This window comes from Dunckerocampus dactyliophorus, chromosome 2 (genome assembly GCF_027744805.1).
Source record: "Dunckerocampus dactyliophorus isolate RoL2022-P2 chromosome 2, RoL_Ddac_1.1, whole genome shotgun sequence".
Classification (NCBI taxonomy): domain Eukaryota; kingdom Metazoa; phylum Chordata; class Actinopteri; order Syngnathiformes; family Syngnathidae; genus Dunckerocampus; species Dunckerocampus dactyliophorus.
In genome coordinates this window covers 49,086,398-49,105,862 of record NC_072820.1, presented here as the reverse complement: position 1 = coordinate 49,105,862, position 19,465 = coordinate 49,086,398, and the positions used below count along the sequence as shown (strand labels likewise).

General features: G+C 41.7%; 3 protein-coding genes across 6 annotated transcripts; 2 read left to right on the top strand and 1 right to left on the bottom strand.

Annotated features, from left to right (window-relative positions):
- Positions 1–1,576: 1,576 nt before the first annotated feature.
- klf17 (Kruppel-like factor 17) lies at positions 1,577–3,246 on the top strand. The gene is made up of 3 exons (XM_054767885.1): positions 1,577–1,735; positions 1,815–2,649; positions 2,731–3,246. The coding sequence occupies exons 1-3, from the start codon at positions 1,697–1,699 to the stop codon at positions 2,904–2,906; spliced, it is 1,050 nt and encodes a 349-aa protein (XP_054623860.1). The 5' UTR covers positions 1,577–1,696; the 3' UTR covers positions 2,907–3,246.
- A 2,087-nt stretch (positions 3,247–5,333) lies between these two features.
- ppp1r35 (protein phosphatase 1, regulatory subunit 35) lies at positions 5,334–10,353 on the bottom strand. The gene is made up of 6 exons (XM_054767347.1): positions 10,087–10,353; positions 8,354–8,545; positions 8,143–8,272; positions 5,960–6,081; positions 5,801–5,891; positions 5,334–5,735 (listed from the first exon to the last, which is right to left on the bottom strand). Exons 1-6 carry the CDS (start codon positions 10,111–10,113, stop codon positions 5,431–5,433), a joined length of 867 nt encoding a protein of 288 aa, XP_054623322.1. The 5' UTR covers positions 10,114–10,353; the 3' UTR covers positions 5,334–5,430.
- Positions 10,354–11,331: 978 nt separating this feature from the next.
- On the top strand, positions 11,332–16,464 carry LOC129176833 (zinc finger protein 3 homolog). Of its 4 annotated transcripts, none has more exons than XR_008569500.1 (3): positions 11,332–12,157; positions 12,749–12,805; positions 13,598–16,452. XR_008569500.1 is itself a non-coding variant. In XM_054767281.1 (3 exons), the coding sequence occupies exons 1-3, from the start codon at positions 11,965–11,967 to the stop codon at positions 16,211–16,213; spliced, it is 492 nt and encodes a 163-aa protein (XP_054623256.1). In that variant the 5' UTR covers positions 11,338–11,964; the 3' UTR covers positions 16,214–16,453. The 4 variants fall into 4 exon arrangements, 2 of the variants coding, with proteins under 2 accessions (XP_054623256.1, XP_054623255.1); XM_054767281.1 differs by lacking the exon at positions 12,749–12,805 and having other exon boundaries at positions 11,338–12,157; positions 13,598–13,765; positions 16,083–16,453; XR_008569501.1 differs by lacking the exon at positions 12,749–12,805 and having other exon boundaries at positions 11,332–11,941; positions 13,598–16,464.
- Positions 16,465–19,465: the final 3,001 nt, after the last annotated feature.

Sequence of the window (19,465 nt, the reverse complement as noted above, 5' to 3'; positions counted from 1 at the left end):
GGTGAAAATGAGAGGGTTGATGGAAAAAAAATCCATTTTTATGTTAAAATCAAAATGGTAGTATTAATATTACTATTATGTGACAATGTGGGTAAAAAGTGAACAATAAAAATAGTTGCCCTACCTGTCAACCCTCCCGTTTTTACCGGGAAACTCTCAGATGTTGCCCTTCTTTTCCGGTGTTCTCGCGTTTTAATAGTTTCACAAGTTTTAACTTTCATGACAAAAAATCAGGGTGACCATACTTGTCGTCGACATTTGCATCCTAAAATAAGGTCAGTTTTAAGTGAAATAAAAAACAATATGCTATTAAAACGGGAGGACGCCAGGAACAAAGGGCAAACGACGGGAGTTTCTTGGTAAAAAACGGGAGGGTCGACAAAAAAAAGCACTTTTATTGTTTAAATCAAAAACAGGTCATGTGTTTACTATTTTTAAGCAAGTGGAAGTAGTGTATATTATGATTATGTGTCGGTTTGCGTAAAAACTGAAAAAAAAAGTGGTTGCCTAGCTGTCAACTCTCCCGTTTTTACCGGGAAACGCTTGTATGTTGCCCTTCTTTTCCAGTGGCCTCATGTTTTTATATGGTTGACATTTGCGTTATAAATTAAGGAAAACTCTATATAAAATAAAATACTAATGAAAGTACGGGAAACTATTCAAACGGGAGGGAAAGAAGGGCAAAAGACGGGAGTTTCTTGATAAAAACGGGAGGGTTGACCAAAAAAGCACTTTTATTGTTCAGATCAAAAACATGTCGTATTTTTCTCCATTTTTAAGTAAGTAGAAGTAGTGTATATTATGATTATGTGTCAGTATGTGTAAGAACTACCTGGCAACCCTCCCGTTTTTACCGCATGTTGCCCTTCTTTCCCGCCGCCCTACCATTTCAGTTGAATTGTTCCCCTATTTTAACTTCCATGAGGAAAAAAAACTCATACCTGTCAGCACTTGGATTATAGAATAAGGAAAAATAGGAGAAAATGTGGGAATTTGTTCTGTTGGAAGACGAGAATTCCCCTTCTTTTCAGACGAGAAGGCTGGTTGCCAGACGCTGCATGTTGAAATACAACAAGACAATAAAAGTCACATTTTGAAGCAACTTTTTCGTCTTTTTCCTGTTATTTCCCCTTCTTCTTCCTCCATCGGAGCCTTGCATGCACTTGTAGGCCACATTATCATGGCAATGACTGCAGGGGGGTGGAGATGGGGGCGGGGGGTGGATTGGGTGAAGATCATTAAAAAACATGTCGTCTTTTGTTTGGCATCCAGATTAACAGGTCGTTTCGATGGGCCATCTCACGCGTTTGTCTTAAACACGCAGGGATCAAGTCACGACAAATTCATGATGGGGGGGGGGGGCGAAACCGCAGAGGTGGGGATGCATGAAACTGAAGAAGATATTCAATTGATGAATTGATTGACAGCTGCTACTTTTGCGAAGTGTGACAAAGCGTCACAATGACTGTCCGGGATTCAAAGGACATTTTGGTTGATTGAAGGCGCACCTGATGGCTTTTTAATGTGTGTGTGTAGATGGGGGAGAGGTGTGTGTGTGTGTGTGTGTGTGTGTGTGTGTGTGTGTGTGTAGAGAAGTAGAAGCCACGCCCCCTGTGTGTGTCAAGGTGCTTATAAGAAGCTTGCGTCCCGCATCCTGGAAGCATTCCATGGACAGAGAGGACGCGTTGTAGTCGGCATGGCGTTGATTGACATGACGATGGATCACTTTAACACCGTAAGTATGACTTTTGCGCACTTGTCGCGCGTGTTTTTCCGCGAAAAATGTGAGTTTTAAAAATGTCGTTTCCGCACAGAGGCGTAAAGATGAATGCGCAACGGACATCCAAGTGCAGTTCAGCATCCAGTCTCCGGTGTTGCCCCCTAAGGAGGAAGACGAGCTGGGGAAGTTCTTGGACTTGGAGTTCATTTTATCCAACACGCTCGGTTCCGACGTGCTGAGCAGCAGCGCCGACCCCAGCGGCGGCGTGTCTCCGCCGCAGCCGTGCGCCTACGCCTTGCCGGAGTCCCCGGACAGCTGCAGCGGGAGCTCGGGCACCGAGTGCTACCAAGGCGCGGCCCGCTTCACGGAGCGGAGTCTCATGGCGGAGCTTCTGACGCCCGACGTCAACTTGCCGGAGTGCGCAGACGCCAAGCGGAGAGCCGGGCGGGAGTACACCGAGCTGCGCGCACCGAACCCGGCCTGCCACTACCAGCAGCCGCCGCTGGGATGCAAAGTGAAAAGAGAGTCCAGCGGTCAGTCTTGCATGCTGGCCGGCGCAGACTGGAACGTGTACGAGAAGCAGGCAGCTTTCATGCACATGGCGCCGAACACCGTGCCCCCCCAGGGACGCACAGAGCCCCACTTCAACCCCCACTACATGAGCACCCCCGTGTACCACTACGCGCAGCACAACTTCCACGGACAGTACAACATGCACCCGCACCACCAACCGCAAGGGCTCGTCATGCTCACGCCGCCCTCCTCGCCGTCCGTGATGGACTTCTACGCTCCGGACGACGTCAAGCAGAAGCGAGGACGCAGGTCGTGGGCCCGGAAGCGCGCCGCCACGCACAACTGCGAGTTCCCGGGTTGCGGGAAGACGTACACCAAGAGCTCGCACCTCAAAGCGCACATGAGGACGCACACGGGTAAGCGCCGCGGCTTCTTCACGACGTTGATCTTTGCGTGCTTGCTTATCTCGCTTATACATGTCTATTTTATTCTGCTAGGTGAGAAGCCCTACCATTGCAACTGGGATGGCTGCGGGTGGAAGTTCGCCAGGTCGGACGAGCTCACGCGCCACTTCCGCAAGCACACGGGCCACCGGCCTTTCCAGTGCCACCTCTGCGAGAGGGCCTTCTCCCGCTCCGACCACCTGGCGCTGCACATGAAAAGGCACATGTAGACTATTATGGGATGTCAAGTACGGTCCTCACTTTGTACATACCTGTGCATATATTTTTGCTAAATTATGTCTTTGAAATAAGTTATTGACTGCCTTAACCAGCTGCTGTAGACTTTACAATTTTCTCTACACTTTTTTTTTTACTTCCATTTTTCACAATAAAAGTGCCTAAGCAATGAAGGTTCATGTTCCATTCGCAGGGGGAAAGTATTTTATCATGAAATATATATATTTTTAAAACTGCCCCCCACCCCCAACTGCTGTACGAGACACAGAGCTGTACCTCTTTCACTCGACGAGATTGTATTTTTTACACAGAAGGGCTGAAAAATAAAAGTACTTTGAGTAAATGTCCAAGTGTGGATGTGCATTTTCCATTCGCTAACAGACTGAAGTGTTTTATTAGCATTGCCTCGAGGTTTACGCGGGAGTTTGTTGTTGCGCGTGAGTTATAGGCCCGCCTAACTGACATGTAATATAATATAATGTATAATATTCTCATATAAATTAATGAGCGCAGCATTCGTATGTCTTCCGGGCAGGGCGGTCCTGGCTGGTGAAACACTGCCCTCTTGTGGCCGATCCCCGTAAGACATGCTTCGCGCTGCAATTGATTTGGTTTCACTTTATTTCTCGTTCGTTTTGCATTCACGTGTTGTGGTTTTTGGACTTCAAATTAGACTTAAAACGAGTTCCACCTTAAAGGAAGTGACAGAATACCCGTAGTGCGTCGGACGATTTGGCCGTCGAACCGGCACATTCCTGTAATCAACGTGCGATAGACTAATTAGCGTAATTACTCCGCGAGGTAGACGGCGGTTTATTTAATTATGCTTTGGAGTCCAAGCCAGCTAATTCAGCGGCCAGACAGGTTTATCAGAAAGCAAACGAAGTGTTTCCTTTCATTTATTCGTTTCTCAGAAATGTTCGACACCTTCACGAGAGCTTTTCAGGGGTTTTGTTATTATTATTAAATACGACTTTTGTCCGTGTCATCATTGAATTCTATACCGCCTTCCGTTTTCAGGAGGAGTCGGGGGATAGATGGAGGATGTTAAAAAACATCTGCTGTGTTGTTATATTGATTTTAACTCAGGGGATGGAGATGTAATGAACGAGTCGATCAGCATTCGAGTGTGTTTTAGCTAGCTAACTGTTGTGTAGCAGTCACTCGTCATTTCCCCTTCCTGCTCGAACTGAATCACAGACTCGAAAAAACGACTGATTCACTCGCTCGGCCCGCGAGATTCACTCTGCCTCACGGGTGCCAGAGAAAGACTGGAGTGTCTTCACTTGTGTGACGTGTGACTCCGATGGATCGAGTACAGTACTCGATCGTAACGTGGGGAAAAAAAGAGTCAGTTTTACAAGAATAAACTCGTGCCATTATGAGGAAAAATTGTGTACTTTTAGCAGCATAGAGTTGAAATATTAAAGACAAAATTGAATTTTTAAAGTCGTAATATTATGAGAAACAAACAAAACAAAAAAGTTGTAATTTCAACTCTATGCTACTAAAACGCCATTATTTTTCCTCATAAAATTAGGAGTATATTCTTGTAAAATGGTGTCTTTTTTCCTCTTAGAATATGACTTTTTTCTCTTCATATTTTGACTTTTTCTTCTGAAATTATGGCTGTTATTTTCATTTCCGAAAAAATATAATTTAACAAAAAAAAATCAACAGTACTTTTACACGAATAAAGTCAAAATATTAAGAGAAAAAGTTATAAAATAATGTCGTTTTAGTAGCTGAAATATTAAAGAAAAAAGAGATTTTTAACTAATTGATAATATAATGAGAAACAAAACAACGAATGTCAGACCCACGCCCTCCTGCCATTCTGCATTCTTATTTTTCTTTTTAGTCCTAGTCAAGTATGTTACATACCATAATATACGTAACCAAGCGCCATAGTTCACCCATCTCGTGATTTACACCAGAAATATTAGTCCGACATTTCTTTTATCTACATATTTAGATTGTTAGCATACGAACACCCAGCATGATAGTGGTGTTTATGTGTCGAGCTATTAAAACGTAAAAAAAAATGCTACTATGCTAATGTTAGCATGCTAGCAATGTTAACATGCTTATACATAGCATAATAGTGCTAAGTTTTATATATGCGTCTAGCTATGAAAATGGCTAAATATGCTACTATGTTAATGTTAGCAATCCCAGCAATGCTAACATTAGCATGTAAACACATAACATGATAGTGCTAAATCTTTATACAAGTGTCTACCTATGAAAATGGCTAAAAATGCTACTATGCTAATGTTAACATGCTAGCAACGCTAACATGCTAATATACTGTATATCATAATAGTGCTAAGTGTTTATATATGTGTCTAGCTATGAAAATGGCTAAAAATGCTACTATGCTAATGTTAACATGCTAGCAATGCTAGCGCTTGAATGTAACAGATTAGACATGAAAACGCGTACAAAAAGTCTTTATTGACAAAAAAAAATGTGACAAACGACAATTTGACCAGCAAGTTGTGGATCATTTGTGTGTCACGGGCTGGCTTCCCAACGTCTCTGTCGTCTGTAGAGGTCAAAGGTCGAGGAGGCGGCCCGAGGCGCCGGGCAAGACTCGCTACCGAACGGCTCCTCCTCCGGTGGGAGGGGCTTCTGCCGAAACAAGTCTGAGGGCAAGAAGACGAGATGGGAGGGGCTTCCTGTTGATGTGCCTTCACGGCTACGAGGGGGCGGGCCCAAAAGCAGCCTGTCCTTGAAGACTCGGCTCATCAGCTCGCTCTCGGGCACGTCGACGCTGACCAGCGAGCTGAAGAGCGTCCGCGAGCGAGCGACGTTGATCCCTGCGGAGACGCGCGGCCGATTACTTCACTCGAGGTGACAACGGGTAATAAAAAGTCCGGCTCACCTCGCGTCGCTCGGCTGTTTATCTGCTTTTTCGTGTGCTCCAACTTCTCAAACGTCTCCTTCACTGCTTTCTGGGAGTTAAACTCCGCCCCCTGCGAAGGAACGTTAACGTTATTATTTGTTTTACGTGTTTTACTGCGATATTAGCAGCAGCGTGAACCTGCAGGGCCACAAGCTCTGCCTTGACAGCCAAGGTGCTGTTTAGCTCCACGTCCTCCAGACCGCCTGGATGCTCATAGGGCAAGACGGCCGGTAGCTCCGCCCTCTGCTTTGGGGCTCCCCCTGTTGGGGAAGAACCGCAGCTTCAACTGTCATAAATCAAGTCAGACACGGTTTCACTTTGCGTCCTGTGGATGAAAGAACGGTGTGACCGCAAAAAATGCAAAAACGTTTTAGCTTTGACCTCAAAGAAAAGTGAAAGTGAAATTAGATGTGATGAGGAAGTGGAGAAACCAGGGGTGTCCAACGTGCGGCCGAGAGCGTTTCTTTTGTTTTTGTTTTTTTGCTGTTGTTGAACTGCGGCACATTCTAAAAATAACCTACCACAAGAAAACTAAAAAAAAAAAACATTTTATTTTACAAGAATAAAATCAAAATATTAAGAGAAAAAAAAAGCTGCAATCCAATGAGAAAAAAGTCGTAATTTTACGAGAAATGACATCATTTTAGTAGCGTAATATCAAATTTTTGTATTTTTCAAAAAGTCGTAATATTAGGAAAAACAAGCTTTGGGGAAAATTTGGGGAAAAAGTGAAAATATGCAAATAAAGTTGGAATACTATGAGGAGAAAATGTAAAAGAAGAAAGTTTCAAATAAAAATAAAAAAACAAAACAATCAAAACCATCACAAATGGGAAAAAGAGCCGTTAGCCACCCACGGACTTCGCTTATCACAATCAGAGCCGTGTTGTGTTATGAGAATAAAGCCAAATGATGAATACATATCATCAAATAAATATGCCATTTCTTCTAAAGTTGTAATACGATGAGAAACAAAAACACAAACAAAAAAAACTACCAAAAAAGTTGTAATTTTTGGACAATTAAGTTGGGGAAAAAGTTCTATGATGGACATAAAATTAAAATATTATGGGAAAAAAAACAAAAAGTTTAAAAAAAAAAACAGCTATCATGTTATGAGAACAAAATGAAAATATTGAGGGGAAAAAGTCCGTTTTACAAGAATAAAGTCATAAAATTATGAGAAACAAACACAACAGGGCTCATTTTAGGAAAATTAGGTTGGGGAACGTTCGAACATCACAGGGATAAAATCATAGGACGGGAAGAAAGGAGAAATAAGAAACAGCAGAAACGTAATGTCATGCAAATGTCATTTGTGTGAAAATGAGGTTAGGGGAAAGTGATATTAGGGGAATTAAGTCAAAATGTGATGTTAATAAAGATAATACGAGAAGAAATAAATCAACATAATAGATTAAAAAAAAAACCCAGAAGAAATGGGAAAAAAACAGCTGTTTTTTTACAAGAATGAATTAAAAATATTTAGACAAAAAAGTTCACCAGAAAAAAGTTGTTTATGATAATAAAAACGTAATATTATGAAAACAATAACACCATCATTGTAGTAGCGTAGAATTGAAATATTAAAGAAAAAATATGTCATTTTAAAAAAAGTTGTAATGTTATGAGAAACAATTTCTGGAAATTTAGGTTGGGGAAAAAAAGTTGTAATATTACGAATAAAGTGAAATGAGTCCAAATATTACAAAAAGAACATTTTTACAAGAAGAAAGACAAGATTGTTGGAAAATAAAAAAAAAAAACCCAGAATAAATGGAAAATGTTAAGAGAAAAAAAAGTCGTATTCTAACAAAAAAAAAATGGCAATTTTACAAGAATAACGTTGTAATATTACGAGAAACAAGCAAAACAAAATAAAGTCGTAATTTGGGGAAAAAGAATAAAGTCAAAATTTTACAAAATGAAAATTTGCAAGGAAAAAGTTGAAATACTGTATTAAAAAAAAAACAACAGCAGAAATGGGTAAAAAAGAGCAAAGAGTGACGCTGACACTAATAAAAAGGGCTTTTTCACCTACAGCGCAAAGCTGAGATGCAGTTTTCGCTTTTAGCACATCTGATTTCCAAAATATCAACGTGGCAAAGTCATTTTTCAATACGTGGTCCTCGCTGGACAAAGTTAGGACACCCCTGGTCTAAGCTGTCACGACCAGCATCAAGAACAAACACGTGAAAGGATCTGCTCCTATGAAAGAGACAGTGATAACAGCATAAGCAGTGCGGTGACCCCATAACCCAAACTGGACTCATATCGCCGTCATGGGAAGGGAACTGGAACAGGGGGGGTGCAGGACTCACTGCTTGGATTCTGCAAACAACCTCTCGGTTTCCTCTGGTTGGTGGTTGATTGTTGAGGTAGAGCGTCACCGTTCGGTGGCATTTGTGGCTCTGGTATCACCTTGACGACCACAGACTCACGGAAAGACACCTGCAGATGACAACAGTGGCACGGTCGGTCAGAGCTCTTAAAGAGTGCGTGATGTTTTCGTGGGCAGCAAACGCACGTCACCTTTGCATTTCTTTTTCGTCGAGTTTGTTTGCGGGACGGAGGCCTGGCCGCTGCAGACGGGTCAAGTTCAGGACAACATGAGGTGGAGGAACGAGGGACGTGGTGGGGCACTGATGTACAAAGAGCAGGAGAAAGGACGGAGGCGGAGCCTTGCATCCTGGCAGCAACAGGTGGAATACTCCCTTGAAGTTTCTGGAATAAATTTTAAAAAAATTAACCGAAGCAGTTTTTATTTTTAATGTATTTAATGTAATTTTTTATGTCGCCGCAAGAGGACACAAGCCAGTGTCTTAATGTGCCAGAGAAACAGAGCAGGAGTTATCTTGAAGGAGGAGTTTGTTAGGAATGTCCTGGAGGTAAAAGAGTGTCAGATAGAGTGATGAGTCTGAAGCTAGAAATGGAAGGTGTGATGGTCAATGTAGTTAGTGGGTATGCTCCACAGGTTGGATGTGAGCTGGGGGAGAAGGAGAAATTCTGGTTGGACTTGGATGAAGTGATGCAGGGCATACCTAGAAGAGAGAGAGTTGTCATTGGTGCAGACCTTAATGGACATGTTGGTGCAGGAAACACAGGTGACGAGGAGGCCATGGGAAGGTTTGGTATCCAGGAGAGGAATGCAGAAGGACAGATGGTGGTTGACTTTGCAAAAAGGATGGAAATGGCTATAGTGAATACTTTCTTCCAGAAGAGGCAGGAACATAGGCTGACCTATAAGAGTGGAGGTAGGAGCACACAGGTAGACTACATCTTGTGTAGACGCTGCAGATGGAGCTGCATTGTGTTTTTGTAGATGTGGAGAAAGCTTATGACAGGGTGCCCAGAGAGGAACTGTGCTATTGTATGAGGAAGTCTGGAGTGGCAGAGAAGTATGTTAGAGCGGTGCAGGACATGTATGAGGACTGGAAGACAGTGGTGAGGTGTGCTGTAGGTGTGACAGAGGAGTCCAAGGTGGAGGTGGGACTGCATCAGGGATCAGCTCTGAGCCCCTTCTTGTTCGCTGTGGTGATAGACAGACCGACAGACGAGGTTAGACAGGAATCTCCATGGACTATGATGTTTGCAGATGACATTGTGATCTGCAGTGAGAGCAGGGAACAGGTGGAGGAGAAGCTAGGGAGGTGGAGGTTTGCCCTGGAAAGGAGAGGAATGAATGAGTACATCAGAGGGACAGCACATGTTAGAGGTTTTGGAGATAAAGTCAGAGAGGCCAGACTGAGATGGTTTGGACATGTCCAGAGGAGAGATAGGGAATATATAGGTAGAAGGATGCTGAGTTTGGAACTGCCGGGCAGGAGGCCTAGAGGAAGACCAAAGAGGAGGTTTATGGATGTAGTGAAAGAGGACATGAAGGTAGTTGGTGTGAGAGAAGAGGATGCAGAAGACAGGGGTAGATGGAGGCAATCGATTTGCTGTGGCGACCCCTGAAGGGAAAAGCCGAGAGGAAAAGAAGATTTTTTATTTTGAATATGCACGTTTGCGCCTGTCGGCCACCGTAATAAGCAATAATAAAAATGACAAATTAATGCGTCAGGTCGCCTCGCCTGCATATAAACGTCTGTCACCTGTGGGACAAAGGACGCTAACAGGGCAACTCAGCGACGTAACGTGTCCTCCAATGTCAGCTGTTAATAAAGCTGACTTAGCAACTAACCTAAATGCAAATGTGTTATAGTAGGATATGTATATCTTTATCACAGTAACGTGTATTTATTGTAACGTATCAGTGGTCCTACCTGACGTTGTGTCCGATCACGAACCATCAGCCGTGTGAGAAACAGCAGTTCCTAGCGTGTGTAGTTTCTTGTGTTCATTTCATCAATATTGAACATCTTCGCGTACCCGACATGCCCAGGATAAGGTTCCAATAAAGTTCCTGGGTCCCGTTTTATTCTATCTGTTATTATTGTTACGAGGAAGCGGTGTCCCTTTCAAATCCCCTCCATAGTGCATTTCCGGTTCCTGTCGTACGGACTATCACAGATATACCAATGAACTCTAAACTACTGGAAGGGGCGTCACCACTGAACTCAAAACATGGAATGGCCCCGATCGCTTGCTGCGCATTGGAGGCCTGAAGCCACCGGAAGTATAGAAGTCGCCATGTTGTTTCACCCAAAACAAGAAAGCCTAAGAACTAAGAGGAGTTCGAGATGCCGTCTTGTGCTGCTATTAATTGCACAAATCGTGATACTCGTGGAAATCGCGAGAAGGGACTTACATTTCACAGGTAGATAAATGCTTACAAATAATAAAAATAGTTAAAAAAATAGATATTTAAATCTGTAAGCATCTTTTCATCTAAGTAGTTGTAAATTATCCTTTAGATTTCCACACTGCAATGCTCAACTTCTAAAGCAATGGGTAGTAAATATGCGGAGAGACAGGTGGATTCCTGCAGCCAGATCGCAACTCTGTTCAAGTCATTTCACCGAGGAGAACTTGGACAGGACCGGCCAGACTGTTAGATTGCGACAAAATGCAGTTCCAACAATATTTGACTTTCCTGATCATCTTCTAAAGGTATGCTAGCATTTAACTTTGATACTATGTAGATCCTTATCATAACAAATACCTTGTGAACACTGAAATTGACTTGTTATGCATTGTAATTTCACACCATAGAAGTAGGAAAAAACTTAAACTGGAGGGAAATTTTGAGATTTGGGTCTGGTACATTTACTCTGTTTCAATGGAATTTTTGTTAATTCGTGTTAATTTTGATACCGAACCATAATAAATGTAGTGAATGAAGATACATGCATGTGTAAGCGTGTGTGCGTTTTTGGGTGAAGCAAGATGGCCGACCAATGGCTTCATGCGGTCAGCAGTGACGCCCACTGAACTCTATACGACTGGAAGGGGCGGCGTTCTTGTTTTGGGTGAAACAACATGGCGACTTCTATACTTCCGGTGGCTTCAGGCCTCCAATGCGCAGCAAGCGATCGGGGCCATTCCACGTATAGAGTTCAGTGAACGTGACACTGTGCCTTTAACAAAAGACTGAAATTGCGGGGGAAGCGTGACACCGGCTTGTGTGGGGCGTGTCAGGAAGAGGAGGCAATAGAACGTGATTCTGAGGTGCAGGAAGTATGATATACAAAGGGATGTGATGAGGAGGAAGCTGATGGGACACTAAAGCATGACTGAACATGGATGAAAAGACACATCAGAGGAAGTTGTTGAACTGTTTGAGGAGCACAGTCTAGTTTAATGGGGTGTGTGTGAAGGAATGCACTAAAGTGATTGATGCCACACACCGTTAAAAACGAACATGAAGAAGAATACTTTGCTTGTTTTTTCCCTCCTCTTTCTTCCCTTTGTTTGTAAATACATACTACGTATATGCATACATTTATGTATGTATAAACAGTACATACAAATACGTACAGTATAGATGCCCAAGTACTCAACCTACGGATACACACTCCGGTCCAGTAGATGGCGGTATGCACCTCAAACGTTGGCTGCGACCCGCCATAAAGAAGACGAAAATTGCGCATGCGTACTACTAGGTAAAACGGCGCTTTCCCGCGTGTGCCTGCTAGCTGCTAACAAGGAGATCAACACATCGCGCTAAGCAGCGCTCAAGTGAGTGTTGTGATTGTTTAGAAATGTGTAAAGTACAAATGTTGAGAGATTTGGTGAATCAGCGACTAACTACGGCAGTTGAAGAAATATTTCTAGTGTTGGACAGAACAATAGCAGAGTACGAGGAGGAACTTTCTCGAACTAAAGAGATCGAGCGACAACGTCAGATACTGGACGCTGTTTTCAAGAAGCCTCGAGTTGTGTTATACAGAGAAGGTTTGTCCACTTTTCAATCATTATTATTACATTATTCCTAAACGGCCCATCGCCAACTATATTGTTGTTTATTTTTTATTATTTCAAAAATAATACTTCGCTCGTGTCGGTGTCTCCTCGTGCATGTCCTTCACTGCTACTTGTTTTGTGTTACACTATTTCAATTACTAACACCACTGGATGTGTGTTTTATATACTGTAGGGAGTGACGACGAGAGTGTTCTCACTGTCAGGAAACAGTGTCCCCTGTCATTTTGTACCTACGCAATACGTACCGGAAACGCAATCGGTTCTGCGCATGTGCAGAAGGCGCCTATTTTTCGGCAGTCACTTGTTAGGCATGTGTAATCTACACCATCTGTCGATCTATTTTACGGCACCAATATAGTCACCCCCTCACTCCCCAAAACGTTAAGATTTGAAAAATTACAACATAGTTTTTTTTCTTATATTCTTGGTGCACGTGGATCATGTGGGGGGGAAAAAACTCTGAATCCTCTAGATGAATCCATCATTGCCCTCTGCTTATAGTTGTTTACGTTGAAATATCACAGCATTTGATGAGTTTTATTGTTTTTATGTACGTTACAGCGCGGTCGTAAAAATGGGCTAGAGGAGGAAGCATGCGCAGAACCGATTGCGTTTCCGGTACGTATTGGGTAGTGACATACCCCTTAGCCCTTCCACCTCGTGTTCTACCCCCAAACTGTGACATTTATTGCCAAACATAGGCTCTAAGAAATAAGAGCTTACAACCAACACGGTACACTTTTTTTGTTCCCTACATAACTAGCCGTGTCCAGTGAAGAGATAACTTTTGTTGTAGATATAAGCTTACCGCTGAATTAGTTTATCCGTAATCAGAATAATAAAGATAAAAGTTGCATCTTTGTGTGTCGTTTGAAACGCCACGGGAGAGTAAGAGCGAATCAGGAAGGGAGCTTAATGTCAGCTGACTGATGTCATATGACATCTACAAAGTGACGTTTCCGTGATCTACCGGTAGCTTGCGATCGACGTAATGGGCAAGTACAACCTGTGCTGGGCCTTTTTACATACAGCGTCTATGTGTGCAGGGAATATGTGCACATGTCAGGTGTCACTGGTCACAGCTGCTTGTCGCCTCCCGTGTGTGGAGCCCATTAGTCCTCAGAAACATCTCTCAATGGCACACACCACCAAATAGCTAATATTGGGGGCGGGGGGGTCACATATTAGGTTTTTCAAAAAGTTACACAATGATCACTTTAAACAATTACATTTATGAAGGAGTAATTCTTTTAGTAATTAAAAAAGTAAGTAATTTGCCCAACACTGACTAACAATAAGGCCATTTGAAGCGATTGTGGCAAAATGGAGTGTCCTACCTGGCTGTAACCAGCCAAGGTGCTGTTGATTCACAACTATTCCATAGCGTGTTTGTCGTTTTATGTCTAACAGAAGTCAGTGCAGAACATCTTCCACCTGATCAGGAGGAGGCACAGCCCCCCCACGTTAAAGAGGAAGAGAATGATCACAGCATCAGTCAGGAGAAAGAGCATCTTGAAGGACTGGAGGAGTTTCCAGGGATTGGTGTCCCTGTGAAGACTGAAGATGATGAAGACAAAGGTGAAAGTGAGGAGAAGAGGGGTGGGGGGCCTCCAAGCAGCCGCTCGACTCAACACATGACAACAGAAGCTGATGGAGACCACTGTGGAGGATCACAAGCACACAACCTCTTAGCTCCACTATCAGATGATCACAACACAACGTCACTCTCTCCTGACACTGATGATGAAGGCGCTCAAGCTGATATGACATGTCACACTGACAACACACGCTTTAAATGCTGCCACTGTGACAAAGTGTTTAAATACCGTAGTTTTATGACAAGACACCTGAGATTACACACAGGAGAGAAACCTTTTGCTTGTTCAGTGTGTGGTAAGGCTTTTGACCATAGTGGACATTTGAAAACACACATGAGAATACACACTGGTGAGAAACCTTTTACCTGTTCAGTGTGTGGTAAGGGTTTTGGACATAATCAAGACTTGAAAAGACACATGAGAATACACACTGGTGAGAAACCTTTTACTTGTTCAGTGTGTTTTAAGGGTTTTGGAAAAAATGAACATTTGAAAACCCACATGAGAAAACACACTGGGGAGAAACCTTTCACCTGTTCAGTGTGTGGTAAGGCTTTTAGACAAATTGGACATTTGAAAACACACGAGAGTACACACTGGTAAAGTGTTGAGTTGCAGTGTGTGTGCTGAAGGATTCTCTTATAACGACCAGCTTAACAATCACAAGTGTGTTGGTGAGAAGAGCAGCAGTAAATGAAGTAGCAGGATGTGGAAAAAGCTGTAAAGACTTGAGTAATTTTGACTTTCTAGAAAGAAGAAACCTTTTACATGTTCAGTGTCTGATTTTGGTTTTGCACAAAATCGATATTTGAAAATACCCAATGGAGAAAACCGTTTTACCTTTATCTGTTCAGTGTGTGGTTAAAGTTTTGCACAAAATCAACAAACGCCCCCCACATGTTTGCGCCCAATAATACGGTGTGTCTTATATGTGTGTTAAATACAGAAATACACAACACCCAACAAATTATGAAGTCCCAAAGGAGACTGTACTTCCTGAGAAGACTGAGGAAATTTGGCATGTCCACCACAATCCTGAGTTGCTTCTACAGATGCACTATGGAAAGTGTCCTTACCGCCTCCATCACTGTTTGGTACGGTAACTGTACAACACGTGATAGGAAGGCACTCCAGCGGGTGATCAAGACCTCACAGAACATTGTTGGGGCAGCCCTCCCCTCACTGCAAGACATTTATAAAACTAGAGTCCTACGCAGAACACACAACCTCATCAAGGACAGCACACATCCACAACACTCATTATTCACACTCCTACCGTCAGGCAGACGCTACAGGAGTTTGAAGTCCAGGACCACAAGACTGGCGAACAGCTTTTACCCACAGGCCATCAGGCTTCTCAATGAAGCACTCACACACGCCGCACGCAACACACGCACACACTCATAGCACTTTATTTATTTATCTATTTATTTGTATTAATGTCTCTTCTGTTGTTGCTGCTTAATTTATTGGTATATATGTTTCTTATGTTCTCATTCTTTCTTGTGTTTTCTTTCTTTTCTTGGGAGAATGAACAGAATAAGATTTTCATTGCATAGTATAACTGCTGTTTTACTATGCACATGACAATAAAACTCTCTTGAATCTTGAAATAGCAGCCATAACTGAGACTGTGCCCAATAATACGATGTGTCTTATATGTGTGTTAAATACAGAAATAGCAGCTATAACTGAGACTGTGCCCAATAATATGATGTGCCTTAAATACGGTATTTCAACTTTCTTCTAAAGTAATCTTTGTAAGTTTTCGTCTTGTAATATTTTGACTTTATTGCCCTATTTTGATTTTATTCCCATCATATTATAACTTTTTCCCCCAACCTAATTTTTCAAACCTACAATTAAAAAAAGTCACAATATTTCAACTTTCTGCTGAAATGATCTTTGTAATTTTATTTTATTTGACTTTATTCACATAATATTATATATATATATATAACATACTAATATACTAGAACATACTAGAACCAACCTACTAGAATAGGACGTTTTACTCTTTATATTTGGACTTTATTCCCGTATAATTACAGCTGTTTGTACCATTACTACTTATGTTTATTTTCCCCCCCACTTGACTTCATGCCCATCATATTTGGACTTTATTCTCATATGTTAACATTTTCCCCGACTTAATTTTTTTTTAAAGTAACCCTTTTTTTGTTGTGTTTTGTTTCGCACAATATTACAAGTTTTCTTCTTTTCATATTTCAAATGTCTGCTGCTAAAATGTAACAGTATGACGTTCTTCTCGTAAAATCACCACTTTTTCTTGTTAGGTTTATATTTTCGAGGGACGAGAGGGGGACAAAAACAAAAAAAGAGAGACAAGGACAACAGCAGCAACAACAACAATAGTGACAGAACAACAGAAACATACAGAACGACATCAGCAAATAAATGTCTGTGACAACTATCAAGACGAACAAGGACATAAGGACAAAACAATATCAACAACCACAATGACAAAGCTGTCAATGACAATCACACATAATAGCAGTCATGAAATGATGAACTATGATAGTGATCACAATGACAATACTGCATTGAAACAGGCACACATAATTGTAGTAATGAAATGATTATCCATGATAGTGAACAGAATGAAAAGTACTGTAATGCACATCATTGTAAATACATATATATATATATATATATATATATATATATATATATGTATAGTCATACTGCTTCCTGTTTATATTCCTGTTTATAATTTCAATAAAAACGCAGCACTCTGGACGTCTTTGCAGTCAGTGATAACCATCAGAATGATGAAGAAATGAAGAAATACAATGTGAAGTGAATCTACAGAATATGAAACTCCGACCTACAACGACTCCTAATTCAATACTACTAATAATAAACTATAGAAATAAAATATTTCCAAAAAAACGTTTCAACAATAAAACAAAACAAAAGACGACAACAACTAAAAAAAAGAGCAAATTGGCATAATGCATGCGCCACATAAAAGGTATGTGTCTGTGTGGCGTTCATACCACGTGCCTGTATGCTGGTGTTTCACCACTAGATGTCCGTCTAGCTACAGTACTCTATTTCCTGTATTTCATGTCACCAAGCCGATCCAAGGTAACTTTGGGCAGATTAACATGGATTCGATCTCATACCAAGTAAATCCAGTGCCGGTGTATCCGATACAGATACTGATACCGATACTTTTTACTTTAATTTTTTCAAGATAACTGGATGATTTTGCCTTACATGTATAATTTATGGTTAGAATCGGAATAAAATACAGTGGCTCTTCACATAGTCACATGATCATCTATTTCTGGGACATTTATTTAGAGCTTTAATCTCATTCGGTAGAAACCCCATCTCTTGGTAGTCATTTATAATTAATATATACACACAAAGCCATACTAGCGTTTCTAACCCCGCAAGGAATGGTGCAAAGTTACCCAGCATACTTTGCGGGCGGTCAACGGCAGGTCGGTTGGGATTTTTTTTCTTTGCCTGAGTTTTGTCTTAACTTTTGCAGGTGTCCGCCTTAGTTGAGTGTCTGCCTTTGTCATTTTGTGTTTGCTGCACATTAAAAGAACTACTTACGGCAAACACCGCCTGTCTACGTCCCTGCAGCCCGGGATCCCGCAAAGTTAAGTAAACCGCACACGTTAAAAAGAACAAAACTCAAAATGACTCCCTTTTTGATTTTTACTACAAGATGACCTTGATGGCTTTCTCTTTGATGAAGTTACACAACATCACATCTTGTCCTCTGCTGGGTTCATACTTGTAGCTGCAGCACTCCTCTGCCCCCTGCAGATGGCGCCATCAGTCCGCAAACACATAAAAAAAGTATTTACAATTTAAAGCAAAAAACAAACACATTCACGAGTGAATGCTGAAGAGGGATTATGTTAAAGTGTTGTTCAAGCATCTTCCTGCTGGAGAATGTTGAGTGAAATGACTCGTGAGACAGCACCCTCTGCTGGATTTATAGCTGCAGCACTTTTCCCCTTGCAGATTTTTTAAAAACTCCCAGATACAGTATATATTTATATTTACATTTAGATGTAGATTACTACCACAATAATAACAAACATATGAAGTAATAAAACAATATGTGGCGCCTGAAGTGATTTTAATGCCATTGTTTGTTGGTGCTGCGTTTTGCTGCAACATGTTTGAGCGCCGCTCCATGGTCAATGCCCTCACCTCCCTCCCCCTCACCCCACACCTTCTGACCATCGGCGCACCGGCAGCGTCTCTCACGCAAAAGCCAAAGGTAAAAACCCCAACATCTGCATGCCAAAGCCTCACGGAGTTCCATCACGCGTTCCTCGTCCGCGTCTCTCAGCCTGCACGTGCACATTTAGCCCCATTATTTGCTCCTGTCACCGCAGCGAGGCGTCCATGAGTCTGCAGCAGCAGCAGCAGCCCCAGGTTACCGCACCTGTCTGCAACGCTGCACGGACGCATCCATGCCTCTGCAGCATGCACGCACAGGCGAGACATGCAGGCGAATGCGTCTTAGTGCACGGTGACAAAAGATGACGCATGCATTTGCACAATACAGGAGAATAAAAAGCCTTGTGGGCATTTAAAAAAAAAAGATTTGATTCATAAATACGACAGACAGTGGACTCATTCCCAGAGGCTTTATGCTCGAAGCGGTATAGAAAATGGATGGATGGATGACAAGCACAGGAATTGTTTTGACGCGTAAGTAAATAGTGGCGTCCCTGACAACGTCCGTGCGCGTGCGTGCGCGCGTGCAGTCCCGTGAAGTTGCCTCCCAAGTGGATGTTTGACTTGGAATGGGCGGAGTTGGGGGGCGGAGTTGACGACCAGCTTGTGACAGCCGGTGGCTGGGCGATACGGCAAATTTTCGTGTGGATTAGATATCATGTGACCCGTGATGCTCCTTCGTGTAAAAATGAAGAGCATTTGAGGAGAATGTAACAACATATGAACAACAATAACAATACAGCGGATGCCCTGAAAATTTGTGGATTTTGGTCAAAAAAATTATTTTATTTTTTTACCCCCACAAAAAAGCACAACTTATTCACCCTAAGCGGGTCATCATTTTTAAAACATGTGCTAAAAAGCCCACCATTTCACATTTTTATGTCTTTATGCTTCACTGATAATGCTTTTTGCCAAGCTTTGAGGTTTCGCACTATGTTCGGAGGTCCTTGAACGCACCAACTTAAGCAAGCTTAGTGAGCCGTGTGTTAAAAAAACAGACATTTTCATGCCGTTTTTTTTTTTTTATAATTACTTGCGGATTTTCGTCTTTCGCTGGTGGTCCTGGGCCGTAAAGCGATAAGGCGATGTAACAATATCAGCAAAATAATGGAATTATTCTATTTTTTCCATTTCTTGCTTTCATTTTTGGGGAGCAAAATAAAGCAAACCGTGCAAAAATAACAAAATAAGAGTAAAAAATATACTAATATCAGAAACTTTTAATTACATGAATATGTTACATTGTCATGTCATATTATGTTACAGTATATTATGTATATACTATATATAGTATATATATATGTGATATGATATGATATCATATTACTATATCATCTCATATATCATCATCATATCATAGATATCATTTTATATATGATATGATTGGCATTTCATATCATGATATCATTTCATATGATATGATATGATATCATGATATATATAC

Excerpts from the sequence above, each read along its gene's own strand:
- LOC129176833 (XM_054767280.1), top strand. The coding sequence starts at position 11,965 with ATGTGTAAAGTACAAATGTTGAGAGATTTGGTGAATCAGCGACTAACT. Across the intron at positions 12,158-13,597 it reads AGTTGTGTTATACAGAGAAG|AAGTCAGTGCAGAACATCTT; the intron begins GTTTGTCCACTT and ends TATGTCTAACAG.
- klf17 (XM_054767885.1), top strand. The coding sequence starts at position 1,697 with ATGGCGTTGATTGACATGACGATGGATCACTTTAACACC. Across the intron at positions 1,736-1,814 it reads CGATGGATCACTTTAACACC|AGGCGTAAAGATGAATGCGC; the intron begins GTAAGTATGACT and ends GTTTCCGCACAG. Across the intron at positions 2,650-2,730 it reads GCACATGAGGACGCACACGG|GTGAGAAGCCCTACCATTGC; the intron begins GTAAGCGCCGCG and ends TTATTCTGCTAG.
- ppp1r35 (XM_054767347.1), bottom strand. The coding sequence starts at position 10,113 with ATGGTTCGTGATCGGACACAACGTCAG. Across the intron at positions 6,082-8,142 it reads TTGTTTGCAGAATCCAAGCA|GGGGAGCCCCAAAGCAGAGG; the intron begins GTGAGTCCTGCA and ends CTTCCCCAACAG. Across the intron at positions 5,736-5,800 it reads AAACAGCCGAGCGACGCGAG|GGATCAACGTCGCTCGCTCG; the intron begins GTGAGCCGGACT and ends GCGTCTCCGCAG.